General features: G+C 55.4%; 5 protein-coding genes across 5 annotated transcripts; 2 read left to right on the forward strand and 3 right to left on the reverse strand.

Moving 5' to 3' along the window:
• Positions 1-584: 584 nt before the first annotated feature.
• K452DRAFT_160324 (uncharacterized protein) lies at positions 585-3,064 on the forward strand. Its single transcript, XM_033535657.1, has 5 exons — positions 585-898; positions 952-1,338; positions 1,391-1,567; positions 1,620-1,829; positions 1,885-3,064. Exons 1-5 carry the CDS (start codon positions 674-676, stop codon positions 2,752-2,754), a joined length of 1,869 nt encoding a protein of 622 aa, XP_033399341.1. The 5' UTR covers positions 585-673; the 3' UTR covers positions 2,755-3,064.
• Positions 3,065-3,358: 294 nt separating this feature from the next.
• K452DRAFT_267872 (uncharacterized protein) lies at positions 3,359-6,310 on the reverse strand. The gene has a single exon (XM_033538864.1). The coding sequence runs from the start codon at positions 6,206-6,208 to the stop codon at positions 3,374-3,376; it is 2,835 nt and encodes a 944-aa protein (XP_033399342.1). The 5' UTR covers positions 6,209-6,310; the 3' UTR covers positions 3,359-3,373.
• A 327-nt stretch (positions 6,311-6,637) lies between these two features.
• Positions 6,638-7,778, reverse strand: K452DRAFT_224531 (glycoside hydrolase family 16 protein; the record flags this gene model as incomplete). Its single annotated transcript, XM_033536692.1, has 2 exons — positions 6,638-6,929; positions 6,991-7,778. The coding sequence occupies 2 exons, from the start codon at positions 7,776-7,778 to the stop codon at positions 6,638-6,640; spliced, it is 1,080 nt and encodes a 359-aa protein (XP_033399343.1).
• Positions 7,779-9,078: 1,300 nt separating this feature from the next.
• K452DRAFT_192153 (uncharacterized protein) lies at positions 9,079-10,872 on the reverse strand (the record flags this gene model as incomplete). Its single annotated transcript, XM_033535857.1, has 3 exons — positions 9,079-9,129; positions 9,182-10,141; positions 10,192-10,872. Coding segments are annotated over 3 exons (1,692 nt in total), but the record flags the coding sequence as incomplete, so codon positions are not given.
• Positions 10,873-10,901: 29 nt separating this feature from the next.
• K452DRAFT_246902 (uncharacterized protein) lies at positions 10,902-14,076 on the forward strand. Its single transcript, XM_033538038.1, has 5 exons — positions 10,902-12,340; positions 12,402-12,479; positions 12,536-12,708; positions 12,776-13,470; positions 13,543-14,076. The coding sequence occupies exons 1-5, from the start codon at positions 11,062-11,064 to the stop codon at positions 13,583-13,585; spliced, it is 2,268 nt and encodes a 755-aa protein (XP_033399345.1). The 5' UTR covers positions 10,902-11,061; the 3' UTR covers positions 13,586-14,076.
• Positions 14,077-14,238: the final 162 nt, after the last annotated feature.

The raw sequence follows: 14,238 nt of genomic DNA on the forward strand, positions 1-14,238 counted from the left end.
AGCCGCCTGGCCCCCTCACCCCTCTTTTCGCGATCCTTCGAACCGGACATCTGGGAATCTCCGAACGGGCCATGTGGCACAGCAAGGAAGAAAAAAGCTTGACTGGGCGGGCACTAGGCGGGAGTGGTTCAGCTTGGCCGAGACAGCGACACGGCGCCCGCAATCAATCGGGGCGGCCGAGTGGACTAGGTGCGGTGGTATCTAAAATAGACTGCATGAGGACGTTTGTACACATGGCCGTGGGGCGGTCCCCACATTCAACACCACAGCCAGGGCAACCTCCCCCAAACGGCATGTGGTGGCGGGTCTCCATGCTTCGCCCCTTCTTTCTTGCTCCATCGCGCGGCTGCCTTGCGAAAGCCAGCGGCAAAGACCCACACTATTGGCGCGCCGACTGCTGCCTTCAGCTGTACACTTTCTCTCGTCGTGCACGCCATGTAAAAAAAATTACCCGAGGCATTTTGCATTGCCCCGTCTCCTCAGCCTCCATGTAGCTTTTTATATATCTTGTTGTTTGCTGCTGCTGCTTCTCCCATCAAACAGTCCGCCCCCATCCATTCCCTGTCACCTTTCTTCCAGGATACAACCAGGATACAACGAGGATACAATTACAGCAACAACAACTACTACTACTTAGTCGACAAAGCAGGCGCTTTCGCCTCGGCTTTCCATCATGTTGAACCAACCCTCCCATTCGAACAAATCCTCCACCTCTGACGCCAGTACTTTTGTACCCGAGACGCAGCCATTGACTATGTCTGCCAAAGAGTTTCGCGAGGCAGAGAAGTCTGCGCCTTCAGCTGCGACAGGATGGAGGTTCAATGCAGCATTCTGCTGCTTGTGCATTGTCAACTTGGTCTGCGCCTTGGATGCTACATCTCTGTCTGTGGCTCTGCCTGTAAGCCAGATTCTGCTCTCATATCCACCCTAACCATTTCTGACATTTTCTAGACCATGGCAGACAAGCTCCACGGTTCCGGCATAGAAGCATTCTGGGCCGGCACGTCGTTCCTTCTTACCGCCACCGTCTTCCAGCCCAGCTTTGCGTCGCTTTCAAACGCTTTCGGAAGGAAGCCCATGCTGCTCATGGCGCTTTCCTTCTTCACCATTGGGTCCATTATCGGCGCCGTGGCGAAGAACTTCACTGATCTTCTGGTGGGCCGCTCCTTGCAGGGTGTTGGCGGTGGCGGAATCTCAGCCCTGACCAATGTTATCATCACTGACATGGTTCCGCTCGCGGACCGTGGTAAGTGGCTGGGCCTCATCACCATGCAGTGGGCCATTGGCAGTGTCACTGGTCCCATTATTGGTGGTGTGCTGGCTGAGAAGGCCTCTTGGGTATGTCGACTCGAACGCTATAGTTTCCAGTGTCTTGCTAATCAGTGCATAGAGGTGGATTTTCTGGATCAACATCCCCTTCTGCGTCCTCGGATTCGTCATGATCCCGCTCTTCCTCAAGCTCCAGTACAAGCCTGGAAACCTGATGGAGAAGCTCAAGCAGATTGATTGGGTTGGATCTTTCCTGTTCGTGGCATCTACCACGTCTTTCCTGATTCCCATCACCTGGGTAAGTCGAACAGTCTGTTTTTTCGCCAGCAATCAACTAACAGTTCAATTAGGGCGGCATCATGTACCCCTGGAACCACTGGCGCACTCTGGTGCCTCTCCTCGTCGGTCTCGGTGGTCTTGTCTTCTTCATGCTTTGGTCCCGCCTAGTCCCCTCCCAGCCCATCCTGCGCGGCAGTCTCTTCAAGACCGCCACCGGCCTTGTCTGCTACTTCAGCATCGTCATCCACGGCATGTTCCTGTGGTCTGTGTTGTACTACATGGTATGGCTTCCAACTCCTCCCCGCAATCCTACTCCGCCACTAACAACAGCAATAGCCCCTCTACTTCGAAGCCGCCAAGAACTACACCCCCATCCAGTCGGGCATTGCCCTCTTCCCCTGGACCTTTACGACCGCCCCTGCGGCCGTCATCGTTGGCATCCTCATCGCACGCATCGGCAGCTACCGCTGGGCCATCTACGGCGGCTGGTTCCTCACCACGCTCGGCGTCGGCCTCATGATCCTATTCGAGGCCTCCACGCCCATGAAAATGTGGGTGCCGCTCTCGCTCGTGTCGGGCGTCGGCCTCGGCATGCTCTACCCAGCCATGAGTCTCTGCAACCAAGCCTCGGCGACCCCCGCCGACACCACGGCCGCCGCAGCGCTGAACCCCTTCTTCCGCAACTACGGACAGATGCTCGGCGTGGCCGTTGGCGGGTCCATCGTGCAAAATATGGTCAAGAAGAAGCTGGAAGCGATCCCGAGCCTCGCCCCAAAAGCAGCAGCGTACTCGAAGGACGCGAGCGCCCTTGTCGAAGTCATCCGCGCCATGACGGCCCCGGCCCAGCGCCCCCTCCGCGACCAGCTCACCACGGCCTACTGCGACTCGCTGCGCACGCTGTGGATCGTCATGTGCGGGCTCGCGGGCGGTGCGCTCGTGCTCAGCGTCCTCTTCACAAAGAGCTACTCGCTGCAGCAGGCGCACGAGACGGAGCAGGGCTTTGTGGGCAGTGGCGGCGCTAAGGCGGCGTCCGTCGACGAGGAAAAGGCGGAGCCCCGCAGTGGTGCCGTCACGCCTGATGAGGTCGAGCCGTTGCAGCTGCAGCAGGGTACGCCGCGTGTGATGTCGCCCGACGAGGAGCAGGAGGAGCGGCTGTCGTATCAGGCGCCTGAGGGCGCGCGCTCGTATCGTGGGAGGGGCGTTTGATTTTTCGGTTTGATTTGATTATGATTTTGGGCGTTGCTGCATAGCCTGGCGTTGTTTGTTTGTTTGACAAGTTTTTTGGGGTAGTTGCTTCCCTCTTACCTACCTAGACAGGGGCGTTTTTATTTTGGGTTCTGTGGTAGGATACCAGGACCAGGAAGAGGCGGGTTTGGTTTGTTTGTTTGTTTGGTTGGTTGGTTGGATGGATGGATGGATGGATGGATGGATGGTTGGTTGGTTGGTTGGTCACATGCATATATAGGCCCTGGAAAGGGCGGAAAAGTTAGGGGATTTATAGGTGGTGGAGCAAGGAATTGACGGTGCATATATCAAATATATGCATTTTGCAATACACAAAAAGTGATATATCCTCAACAGCTGCTCTTATAGGTATACTAACAACTCTGAGAACTTACAACTACTACTTCAGTCAATTTCATAAATCATGTCTGGCGTCTATATATCTTTGCAGGAGTGTTCTAGTCAGATGAATTAAAAAAAAAAAAAAGGAGACACCCCATCCACTTCTCGCGTTCAAACAACGCAAACGATAGAAATAAAACACGCACACACACACACACACAGAAAACCACACCAACCACCGCTACCAACCCCCCCCCCCCTACGTCTTATACTCCGGATCGACCTTGCTCTGCTTGAACAGACTCTTCCCGCGCAGCCACTGCCGATAGCGCTTATAGCGCTTCTTCTCGCCGTCCTCCTCGCTCACCGTCAGCGGGTTCTCGGCAATGGTCAGAAACTCGGCGTACTCGGCCAGCTCCTCCTCGCCGACCTGCCAGCCGCGGTCGTCCCGCTCGCCGCCGACGCTGTTGACGTACTCGACAAAGTCCATGTTGGTGAAGTCGTCGGGCAGCTCCGTCGACACGACCAGCGGCAGGTTCAGCGGGTGGCTGATGTACCGCTCGTACTCGGACGCTTCGCCCGTCGTGACGGACGGGTTCAGCGAGTTCTGGTGGAACTCGTTGAGCGTCCATTGCGTCATCTGCGTCTTGTCGGCTGGCTTGAACGTCGACGAGTTGGTGAGCGTTGCTGACGAGTGAATGCCTCCGACTTCAAAGTGCGGATCGCGCAGGATGCTTTGTTTCGCGGGCGACATGTCGCCGAGCGCGGACTGGGGTCGGGATGCTGCGGCCACTGAGCTGCCGGTGTGGGCCGAGTCTTCTTCGCTGTGCGGGTCGAGAATCGTGACGCCTTTTCGGGGCAACTTCTTCTCTGGGTGTTCCGATTCGTTAGGGTGCTTGCGTGGTCGGAAAGGGCTCATGTCGTATTGTGTATTGCTGGAGACTTTTTCGGGCACTGTTCGAGGTGTTGAGTTGAGCTTGAATGTAAAGACCTTTGCGAGCGACGAGAGCGCCAGTGGCCTGTAATACTCCAACCAATAGTCGTCATACTCTTTGGTTCCTTCTCCCCTGTTTTGGGGCACGAGAAATGTACAAGGCGGCAACTCTCGAGGTTCCAGGTGAGCCGGCGTGTACCAATGAATGTAGTCTTTTCTCTTCTTCACCGGCCATTCTCTAGGATCAGTGTGATGCAAATAGTAGTCAGTCGTTAGATCCCACAGCATTGGTTGACCTTGCGCGAAGACGTAGTTCCCGAGGAAGAGGTTATAGGCCTCTTGTCTTTGCGAATCTAGAAAAGAGTTATGATAGTAGCGTTTGAAGCTCTCTACCATGTCTCTGGAATGGCTTTGCCAATGGTTTATTTTTCGATATGTAGCCATGGTGTTTACCAGATGCGACCCTCCATACTGAATTGCAATGGTATCGCCGTGGTCATGGAACATGTATGTGAAGATGTTGACCGCATCAGAGTCGTACTCGACTGTCTTGCCAGCAATGACACCGAGAGCCTGTAATTGGCGGCCAAGAGCCCGCTTTGCAATCACAAACTGTGCGGCATTTGTTCGGTCTAGACAGTCAATGCAGTTTGTCCGAGCCACTCCATTTTGGACTTGAGGAGAGTCGTATTCCAAGTCTCCATTGTGGAAGAAGCCCGTGTTTTGTAGCACATCCTCTGCAATGGTCTCCAGGCTACCAATGACGTCCATGCCCCGCGTTTTAGACGCTCTGCTCATATCGAATGCCTTGTACAAGATCTTCTTGCCATCTGGAAGTGACTGATTAAGGTAATCAATAGCTCTCTTGTACTCATGCAGTAACTTCGATTCACGGGGATTACGCTCGCGTGCTTTGATCAAGTTCAAGACGTAGACCGGTGCTCCATATCGCTCGAAGAGATTGTCGAAATGAAAAGCTGCAGCACTGTAGAATGGGTCGACTAAGTTCAGATCAATGTCGGGCTTTGGGGTTACGCCAGTATTATCCTGCGTCCAGTACAGAGGAATGCTGCCACGGTGCTGGACATATGACGTATAGGTTGGGTTGGAATACAGGCGTGGGCCAGGCGCGTGAAAAGAAGTTGTCAAGAGATCAGATATGATCTGTTCGGTCTCAACGTCGTTGGCGACGTAGCCCAAATCGTTTGCACCGCGCTTGAGGAACCTGGCACCGGCAAAAAACCTTGACCTTCGCGCGATAATAGTCATATACACACGTCGTCCGAAAACGTCCAAAGAGGCTTGGTCGATGAAGCCGTAGATGATGGGCAGACACCAATCGTACGTGTTCTTGAGTGCGGCTCGGGCGGGCTCGAGGAGATAATGGTTCCAGACAAACATGTCATTGAAGTCGTGATGCGGAAATTGGCGACCTTCGTTCCGCGCTTTCCTCTCCCGGATGATGTTTTGCTGCAGGGTACGGGTGATGTTGTAAGCATAGCTAAAGTAGAAAGAGCGTGTCAGGTCCAAGTTGCCAAGTATGCTCAGGAACCTCGCCTCCTCCGGATTGCGGTCCTTGGCGAATCTCGAACTCGAGCCGGTTGTCAGGGGTATCAGCTCTGTACCATCGATCTGGTAGATGTAATGGCCGCCCAGCATGGCAACGTTGGTCCTTTTGGTGATGACGAGCATGTAGTAGGCATCGGTGAACCGGATGAAGCCCAGAAGCCCCCACGCGACGCATTTGAGCTTCATGCCTCCGGTGCCCTTGTTCCCGTCATCGATGGTGTTGAGGAGTTGGTTCATGTCCTTTCGGTCATATACAATCTCATCCTCGAAGACATTGAGGTGGCCAGGGGGTGCGGTGCGGTCGATTTTGAGGACACGGAAGTGCATATCCATGACATCGGCACCGACCAGGTAGAAGCGATGGCTGGTCTCGTAGAGGGAGAACTTGTGCAGCTTGTTGATGCCATCTACGCCGACAGTGTCGTAGGCGGTGCCCCGGTTGCGCTGGTTGGAGCGGGGGCTGGTGGTGCGCTCGAACGACTTGGGCTCGGCGGGCTCCTCGTCGCCATCCTCGACATGTTCAGCGCTCCATGCGGGTGGCAGGTATTCATTCATGGGCGGGGGCGCCATGGGTGTTTGGGCCTCGGGCATGTCGGGGTCCAGATAAGCAGCGTCATCCCCGCGAGGGAAGATAGCGCCGTGCAAGTCATATCCTGGACTGGTAAGGGGATCGCCGGGGTCGGGATCTGTCCGCTCCATGGTTTGATGCGGATGGTCAGTCTGCATCTCCACTTCTCCACGATCACAACGGCTGCACGTGCACACACCGCCTTCATCTGCCAATCTCGAATCGCGTCATGCTGCATGCAGGCGAACCGCCATCGACGACAGGCGGCCAAATATAAAGATTGCTACTACTATGGTCTCCTCGTACGCGTGGTATCCCAACCCGATATTGCACCTCTCGACAAAACGACAAATAAACACCCAAGCTTTCGTATAAACATGACCCGAGCAAAGGCTTGTGCAGAGAATGAGAGAACTGAAAAGAATCAAGTTCAACGCCCGCGCGCCCCAGAATTACAACCTTCCGCCGGGCGCGTACTCGCCGCTCTTCATCCGGGCATTGTACTGCGACTTGTACTCGAGCAGCTCCTCCTGTTCCTTGTTCCACTCCTCGCTGGCCAGCGCGTACGCCTTGTGGCCCGCCCGCCGCTGCTTGATGCAGCAGAAGATGAAGACGGCAAGGCCAATGGCAAAGACAGCCACCGCCGCCGCCGGGATCACGGCGCGGGCCCACTTCGGCAGAGCGGCCCAGTGCTCGGCGGTGCCGTGAGGCGCGTTGAGCTCCTTCTCGGCGTGAGAGGTACCGCTGCACATCAATGTTAGCATCTCTGGAGCCGCGCGGGCCAAGGAGTTAACGCTGCACTTACTTGTTGACAATGATGCTTTCCCAGCTACCCGTCTTGTCTCCGTACTTGTACGACTTGCTGCCAGTGGTGTAGTCTTCGGTGTACACCTGCTGGACGTACATGGTGAAGGGGGCATCGTGGAAGTTGGTTTCGCCACCAGCCCATTCGATGGTGCCTTGGTTGTTGTTGTCGGGGTCACCGCCGGACCAGATACCGAGCTTGAGGTTCATGGGCGTTTGCGGGAAGTTGTCGCCGCCATTGGCGTCCTCGTACTTGAGGGTGCGGATGAGATCGTCGTCAACCCACCACTCGATCCTTTCCTTGGTCCAGTCGACGGTGTAGTTGTGCCAGACGTTTTGCGGGTCGTCAACGGGATGCCAGATGGCACGGTCGTACGAAGTGGTGTTGCCCTTTCCAAAGTAATTCGACTGCCAGTGGGTGTTGTTGCCGCCGATCCACTCGATATCCACCTCGTCAAGATCGGCCGATTCCAGGACGATACTGCTAACGATACCCTGGCCCGGCGCGGGCTTGGCGACGATCTCGACGCGACCAAAGAAAAGGAAGTATTGGGTGGAGATGGTGACGGAGTCGCCCTGGCCGTTGATGGTGAACTCGCCGGCGTGGGTCGTGTATTTGACCTTGCCGGCGGTTTCGTTCCATACCGACGAGTCGGCTCTGCTGGTGTTGAAGTGGTAGGTGGCGTTGGTGCCAAGGGCGGGGGCGTCAGGGCAGCCGGTTTTGTCGAGAGGGTTGCAGTCGCTGAAGGTCTGGGCAAGGGTCGAGGAGACCAGCCCCGCGAGGAGCATGCAGCGGGCAGCAAACTTCATGGTGGGTCAAAGGAGTGATGCGCGTGCAGACAGGGGCACGCTGTAGCTAAAGAGCGACTTGGTGTGGGATAAAGAAAAAAAGAGAGGACTGTGCAGAGAGCTGCACGAAAAAGTAGCTGGGAGAGACGGAGAAGGAAAGGGTGGGGAGAGGGAAAAGAAGACGCGGTAGAAGTAGCAGCGGGAGGCACTCGTATCGTGATGGAGCCATGCGGCGCTCGGCATCGGCATCGGCGCGTGAAACGGACTGGGATGCACCAATTAAAGGGGGCCTAGCGCCCACTGCATCCATCGGTCTCTATCGCCGCCTGCTTGGGACCATTATTTCCGACTCGTTGCCCAGACACAAGCAGCCTCATCTCTGCGCCATGCTGCAAGGGGCCCGCTGCGAAGAGTCGTCGTGTGCATCATTTGTGGGGCCCTGAGCCCCCTGGCCGCCCGGCACGAGGCCCCCTTTATCCGCCTCCGGCTTCTTCCCGAAGGCTTGGCTGTGCGCTTGGGCTTGCACCCCTGGCCGTCCTTCTTCTCAACCGTCTCATCGCCCCGTCAATGCAACACTTCGCCTTCGTGCTGTATTGCCAGGACGCTGCTCTTACTTCGCCAAGGCCCCATCCTTTTCTCGTTTTCTCGTCTCCTCGTCCCCTCGCCGCACTCGCTGGCCATTACGCCCCCTCCTCAGCCAAGCCGGGTGGCCTTCATCTCCGCGTAGCTCCAACGGTCCACCCCCGTTGTCCTATATTTATCATCAGCCCATTTCCGACATGCTGCCAGTATAACCTTTGTATAGGCATTTCAATAGTTACTGGCCAGATCCATCGTGGCTCAGATGCTTGGTCCCTGGTCCGTGGCTCTCCGCCATGCTGCGCGGCCCGAAGCTGCCCACTTATTAGCTTGCGGCGTGCCGCGGAGACACTAAAGCTGCTCATGAACTTCCTCTACATACTCCCCAGTATCTGAGCTCGGCCGCAATGCTCGGGCGTGCCGCCGAGTCATCACCGCCACTCGGACCATGTCTCGGACCAGAGATAACCGAGCCGTGCGTGCCTGACTTCTTGAACCACTCGGTCCCCGATGATTTTTCGTATGTCTAGGACCGACGCCTGTCATGTCGCCCATAAGCGGCTTCTCATGTTTGATTTTCTGCGCTCGAAATAGGGCTGTATACCTCTACAAGGACACCGCCAAGAATGCCCCCAAGTACGAAGGCCTCTGTGCTCCATTGGTAGGAGGTGGTCATGATCGAACAAATTTGCCCTCGTAAGGGTCACTGGATCGACTGTGTCCCCTTCGTCTTCCCAGTCTCCATCTTTGCTGTACGTGCACCAAACTGTATCTACTTTTCTGTTAGCGCAATGAAAAAATTTAATCGACATCATGCAACTTACTGCGCGCTTCTTTTCTGAAGCAAGTTGCTCCATGCCCAGCATCCACGCCAATAGCCGAAGGACCTTCTTCCCCGGTTCAACCTTGGCGCTTCCGTCACTATCCGAAGATGCTTCCTGACCAAACCCAGTCTTCTCCCACACGGGTGCGTTCAAAGCCCAGAACAAAAGCTCCTCGTCTAGATATGGGAAACGGACCTCTTTTCCCCAATTTGAGATGACTCGGTCATCACGGCCTAGATTACGTTTTCCTAGACGGTTGATGTCCAGTTCGAGTTCATCAATCAAGCCTGCAAAACCGTCGCGCAAGAATGCCGTAGAGTGCCGCTGATATCCTCCGAACAATTCATCGGCGCCCAATCCAGACAGAAGGATCCGTGCTGGCGTGGCGTAATCGATGGCTCCGGCTAACTTAGACTCCCGCCGTGACCCGACGCCTCTCGAGGCGAAGTAGAGCGCATACGCAATTGAAAGATCCATTTCTGTGCTGTGAGGATGCATTAAAGCCACCACCCTGTCACGGTGAGCCAACGTCTCCGTATATGGTACATTGATCTCAACGAACGACCACTTTCGCTCCGGACAGACTCTACGCAATTCGGCGAGGGAAGCCCTGCCAGTCATCCTGTCAGGGCAGACCTCGTAGGGCGAAAAAGTGGAGTCTTCGGTGTCACGAGAGCGGTGGATACGAGGATTCTCAAAAGCCACATTGAGAAGATCAATGGGGTAGTCGTAGGGCAGAATACCGTGCGTTAGACGGGCCAGTACTGTGCAGTCGAGACCACCAGAAAACAGGATTGCTACGCTTGCGTGATACTCAGGTTGCGCGGACTGGATTTGCAGTCGCAATCTCAAAGATCTCATGAGGTGGTCCTTGAGCAACTCCACTGCAGGAGAATCCTGCTGGAGCGGTATAGGAGACACTTCGGGCAAAGCTTTGTTTAACGGAGGATATGGCAAAATCTGTGGCAGTTAGAAGAACAGCTCTTATCATGTACAGGGTCGTTGCTGACCAGTGATTGAGCGGGTGGAGACTCTGACCCCTCGTAGATGTAGGGTATATGAGTAACTGGGAACTTTGTAGAAAGCCAAGAGACGCTTGTGTCTGCAGAGGCCGAGAGGTCGGCGACGTAAATGCCATCCGCTTCAACCTCGCACCACGTCTCACTTACAGTCTTGTCGCAAATGCTGGACAGGACGAGTTCGCCTGCTTCGTTAGTGCTCTGCAAGAGTGAGCGGCGACCTAGACAATCTCTGCCGAAATACAGCAGTTTGTGGGGAGCGTCATAGAAGACAAAAGCATAAGGCCCCCGGATCTTCGAAATGGCTGCAATCATGCGCTCTTGCGCACCATCCGCTCGGTCTTCAGCCTGCGGAGTGGACGCCTTGAAGAGCAGGTCAGCGACGGCTTGAGCATCGTTGCCTGACACGGGTTGCTGGTCGAGCTTCCAGGCCTCGCCGTTCCAGCAGAGGACGGAGGCAGAAGCAGCGTCGGTCAAGGGCTGAGAGACGACGCCGGCGCCCCGCAAGCCGAGCACCGTCGAGCGGAAAACAGCATAGACGGGATGGTTCGCGGCGACAGATCGCTCCAGGGTGTGGGAGCAGTCGGGGCCTCTGTTGTCGAGGAGGTGGGCGGTGCGGGGGTTGGGGCAAACATGGCGGGAGCGGCTGAGCGAGGCAAAGATGCCGCACATGTTTTTGGGCGGAGAGTCTTTGGTTTTTAGGGTTGAAGAATAATGTAATTGCGGCGGCGCCAAGGCCCATGACGAACACGCTCCGGACCCATCACCAGCTAAGTTAAGCCCACCCGACCACGTCTCTCTCTCTCTCTACTCATGGGCCGACTGCGCTGTCCGTAGCCCTTTCTGACCTTACACCCGCCTATGTCGCCCTCGGAGCCACCACACGAGTCCTCGCCCGGCCCGCCCGTATCTCCCCATCGCGACAGCGACGGTGATGCCGTCCATCCCGATCCCCGCGCCGCCGCCGCCATGCCCATGAGCCCGGCCCCGGCGGCAGACCCAGCTTCATCTGCAGAATCCGCTCCTCCCGCTGCCCAACTCGAGTCCCTCTCGCTCGCCGAACTCTCGTCCAAGGAACGGGCGCCGTCACCTCCCCCAACCCCACCAGCAAAGGACAACGCGTTTCCCCCAGCCGGGTCAAACGCAGACACCCGCTCCCATCCTTCTGCCGTTTCGCCCCAGCAGCGAGATCCTGCTATTGCTCCTCAGGATGCCGACGCCGTCGACTTCGACGAGAAGGGTGACTACTCAGGGGCCGCCGGTACTCCCAACGCCGAGGATGATTCGAGGACGGAAATTCAGACTATAATGGACCAGTTCAGCGAGGGAGTCGAGGGTCCCGGTATGGATGAAATCATGTCTCCGCGTCTCGAGAAAGCCACACCCACCGTTAGCTCCTCGACTTCACATCCTCCTCGGAAATCGAGCCTGGCTATTATCGAAGGCGACTTCTCAGTCCCGGAGTCAAGCTCCTCCGCCCAGAGCGAGGCTCCTCAGGCCCCTCCACCGCGGACTTCCTCGTTGCACGCGCGCACTCTTTCCACCGCCACGGCAAAGGAGAAAGCACCGGCACCTGGTCCCGTGAGTCCACTCCCTCCCTCTTCCCTTTACAAGCCACCACCTCCTGAACCGGATCCTGAACCGGATCTTCCCTTCGACTTCCACCGGTTTCTGGAGCAGCTGCGTCACCGGACAGCAGATCCTGTGGCAAAATTCCTTCGGTCGTTTTTGCTTGAGTTTGGGAAGAAACAGTGGATGGTGCATGAACAGGTCAAGATCATAAGCGATTTCCTGGAATTTATCAGCAAAAAGATGGCGCAATGTGACATCTGGCGAACTGTTTCCGATGCCGAATTTGATAACGCAAGGGAAGGTATGGAGAAGTTAGTCATGAACAGGCTGTACACCCAAACGTTTTCCCCGGCCATACCTCCACCGGAGCCGATGCTGGGCAGAAACAGAAGAAGACCGGGACAGCATCCTATGGGCCCGGGCAGGAGAGGTCAGCATCAGGAAGATGTAGAGAGAGACGAGGTTTTGGCGCAGAAAGTGCGGATTTACAGCTGGGTCAGAGAGGAGCATCTTGACATAAAACCTGTAAATGTGAAAGGGATGAAGTTCTTGAAGCTGGCGCAACAAGGTAAATCCCCTTTCGCGCCTGTGTCAATATCACAGAAAAATCAACTGACGTTCGAACTTAGAACTGCTCAAGATCAGGAATTATCGCGCCCCAAGAGACAAGGTGATTTGCATACTCAACTGCTGCAAAGTTATTTTCGGTAAGCACTAACCTGTTGGCTTCTGTTCTGCGATCTAGTGCTGATTATGTGGCTAGGTTTTTTGCGAAATGCACAGTCGGATCAATCTGCAGATTCGTTTATACCCTTGCTCATATTCACGGTTCTAAGAGCCAATCCCGATCACCTTGTCTCCAATGTGCAGTACATACTTCGCTTCCGTAACCAGGAGAAACTCGGAGGTGAAGCCGGATATTATATCTCTTCACTGGTACGTTATCCGCTCTTTCTTTAACCCGCCACGAGAAGTCAGCCGCATTTCGCTAATACAATACCAGATGGGTGCTATCCAATTCATTGAGAACCTTGATCGCACTAGCCTCACGATTAGCGACGAAGAGTTTGAAAAGAACGTCGAAGCAGCCGTGTCGGCAATCGCAGAAAGAAATTCTCTCGACGAGCCCCGCCAACAGCAACCCTCCCGCCACCCTTCCCCTCACATGCACGTGTCTGAAAAGTCCGCCATAAGTAGGCCAGAAGTAACGCCCCGCAACTCCCTCGACGCTGAGCGAGCAACCCCCAGAGCGTCATCCTCTGGTCGGACCGGCGTCAGCTCAAGCAGCGGCTCAGCAGACGGCGAAGAGGAAAACGCCGCCGTCGCCGGCCTGCTGCGAACCATACAACGCCCGCTGTCGACCATCGGCCGCATCTTCTCGGACGATGGCATGTCGGAGAAGCCGCAGAGCCAACAGCCCATTTCCACGCCCCAGCCGGGCAGCACGCCGCGCCTGTCGCCCATGCCACGCGGGAGCAGCGAGGAAGCCCGCCGTGCTTCCGAGAGGAGGAGTTTCGAGCGCCAGCGCCAGATGATGAGTGCCGAGGACGCTGCGGCCCGGCAGGCTAGTGCTGAGGCTGAAGAGGCGCGCAAGATTCAGCGCCAGGAACACCAGGTTGTCGTAGAGACGTTGGCTGGCATGTTTCCGGACTTGGATCGGGACGTCATTGACGATGTTGTTCGCCTCAAAGAGGGACGGTAAGCGACTCCTATCTGCCTGCTATATGAATATGTATGTTGTGCAACACTGCTGACACCAGTTTTCCATAGGGTGGGCCTTGCTGTTGATGCGTGTCTGGCCCTAAGCAACTAGACAGACGTCATTGGAGGCGGCGTTGTCAAGCATGTTCGTGGTGGTGGGCGTTCAGGGACATTGGTCAAACATGCATGCATGCATTGGATGGCAAGTACAGCGTCATTCCCTAAAATTACATGGTATAACAGTCTAGCTAGCCAGGGTATCGTAGTGTGCAAGCACGGGGTGGAAGCATCAATGTCTCATCGCTCGGAATGTATTTCGTGCACATGAATGGTTTCGCCCGAAAGCCAATCGTCGGCTAAAAAAAAAGAAAAGAAAAGGTCGTCAGAGAGCAAATGAAGAGGCGTCTCGCGCTTGCTTGAGCTGAGCATGGCCTTCCGGCTGAAAAAAATGAAATACACAGACATCTTTGGGCGCCAAAATGATGTAACGGTGACTTTTCGTAGAACGCCGGAACTCGTAGATCATCTTTCAAAGCTTTTGAAACAACAGCGATAGGGTATTTACGAACCACATGAAAAACAAAGAAACGAGGAGAAACGTAGGGTGCTCTTCGAGATCGTCTTTTTTAGATGACTCCATCAACTCCAAGATTGCTCCACTGGCACTTGACCATCTGATAGAGAATCAAGAAGCAGTGTCAAAGACATAGTTGAAGAACGAACCTGAAATGAGCCTTGCTCAACGTCAAATCAAAACTTAGCAGG

Source organism: Aplosporella prunicola (genome assembly GCF_010093885.1).
Source record: "Aplosporella prunicola CBS 121167 unplaced genomic scaffold K452scaffold_8, whole genome shotgun sequence".
Lineage (NCBI taxonomy): Eukaryota > Fungi > Ascomycota > Dothideomycetes > Botryosphaeriales > Aplosporellaceae > Aplosporella > Aplosporella prunicola.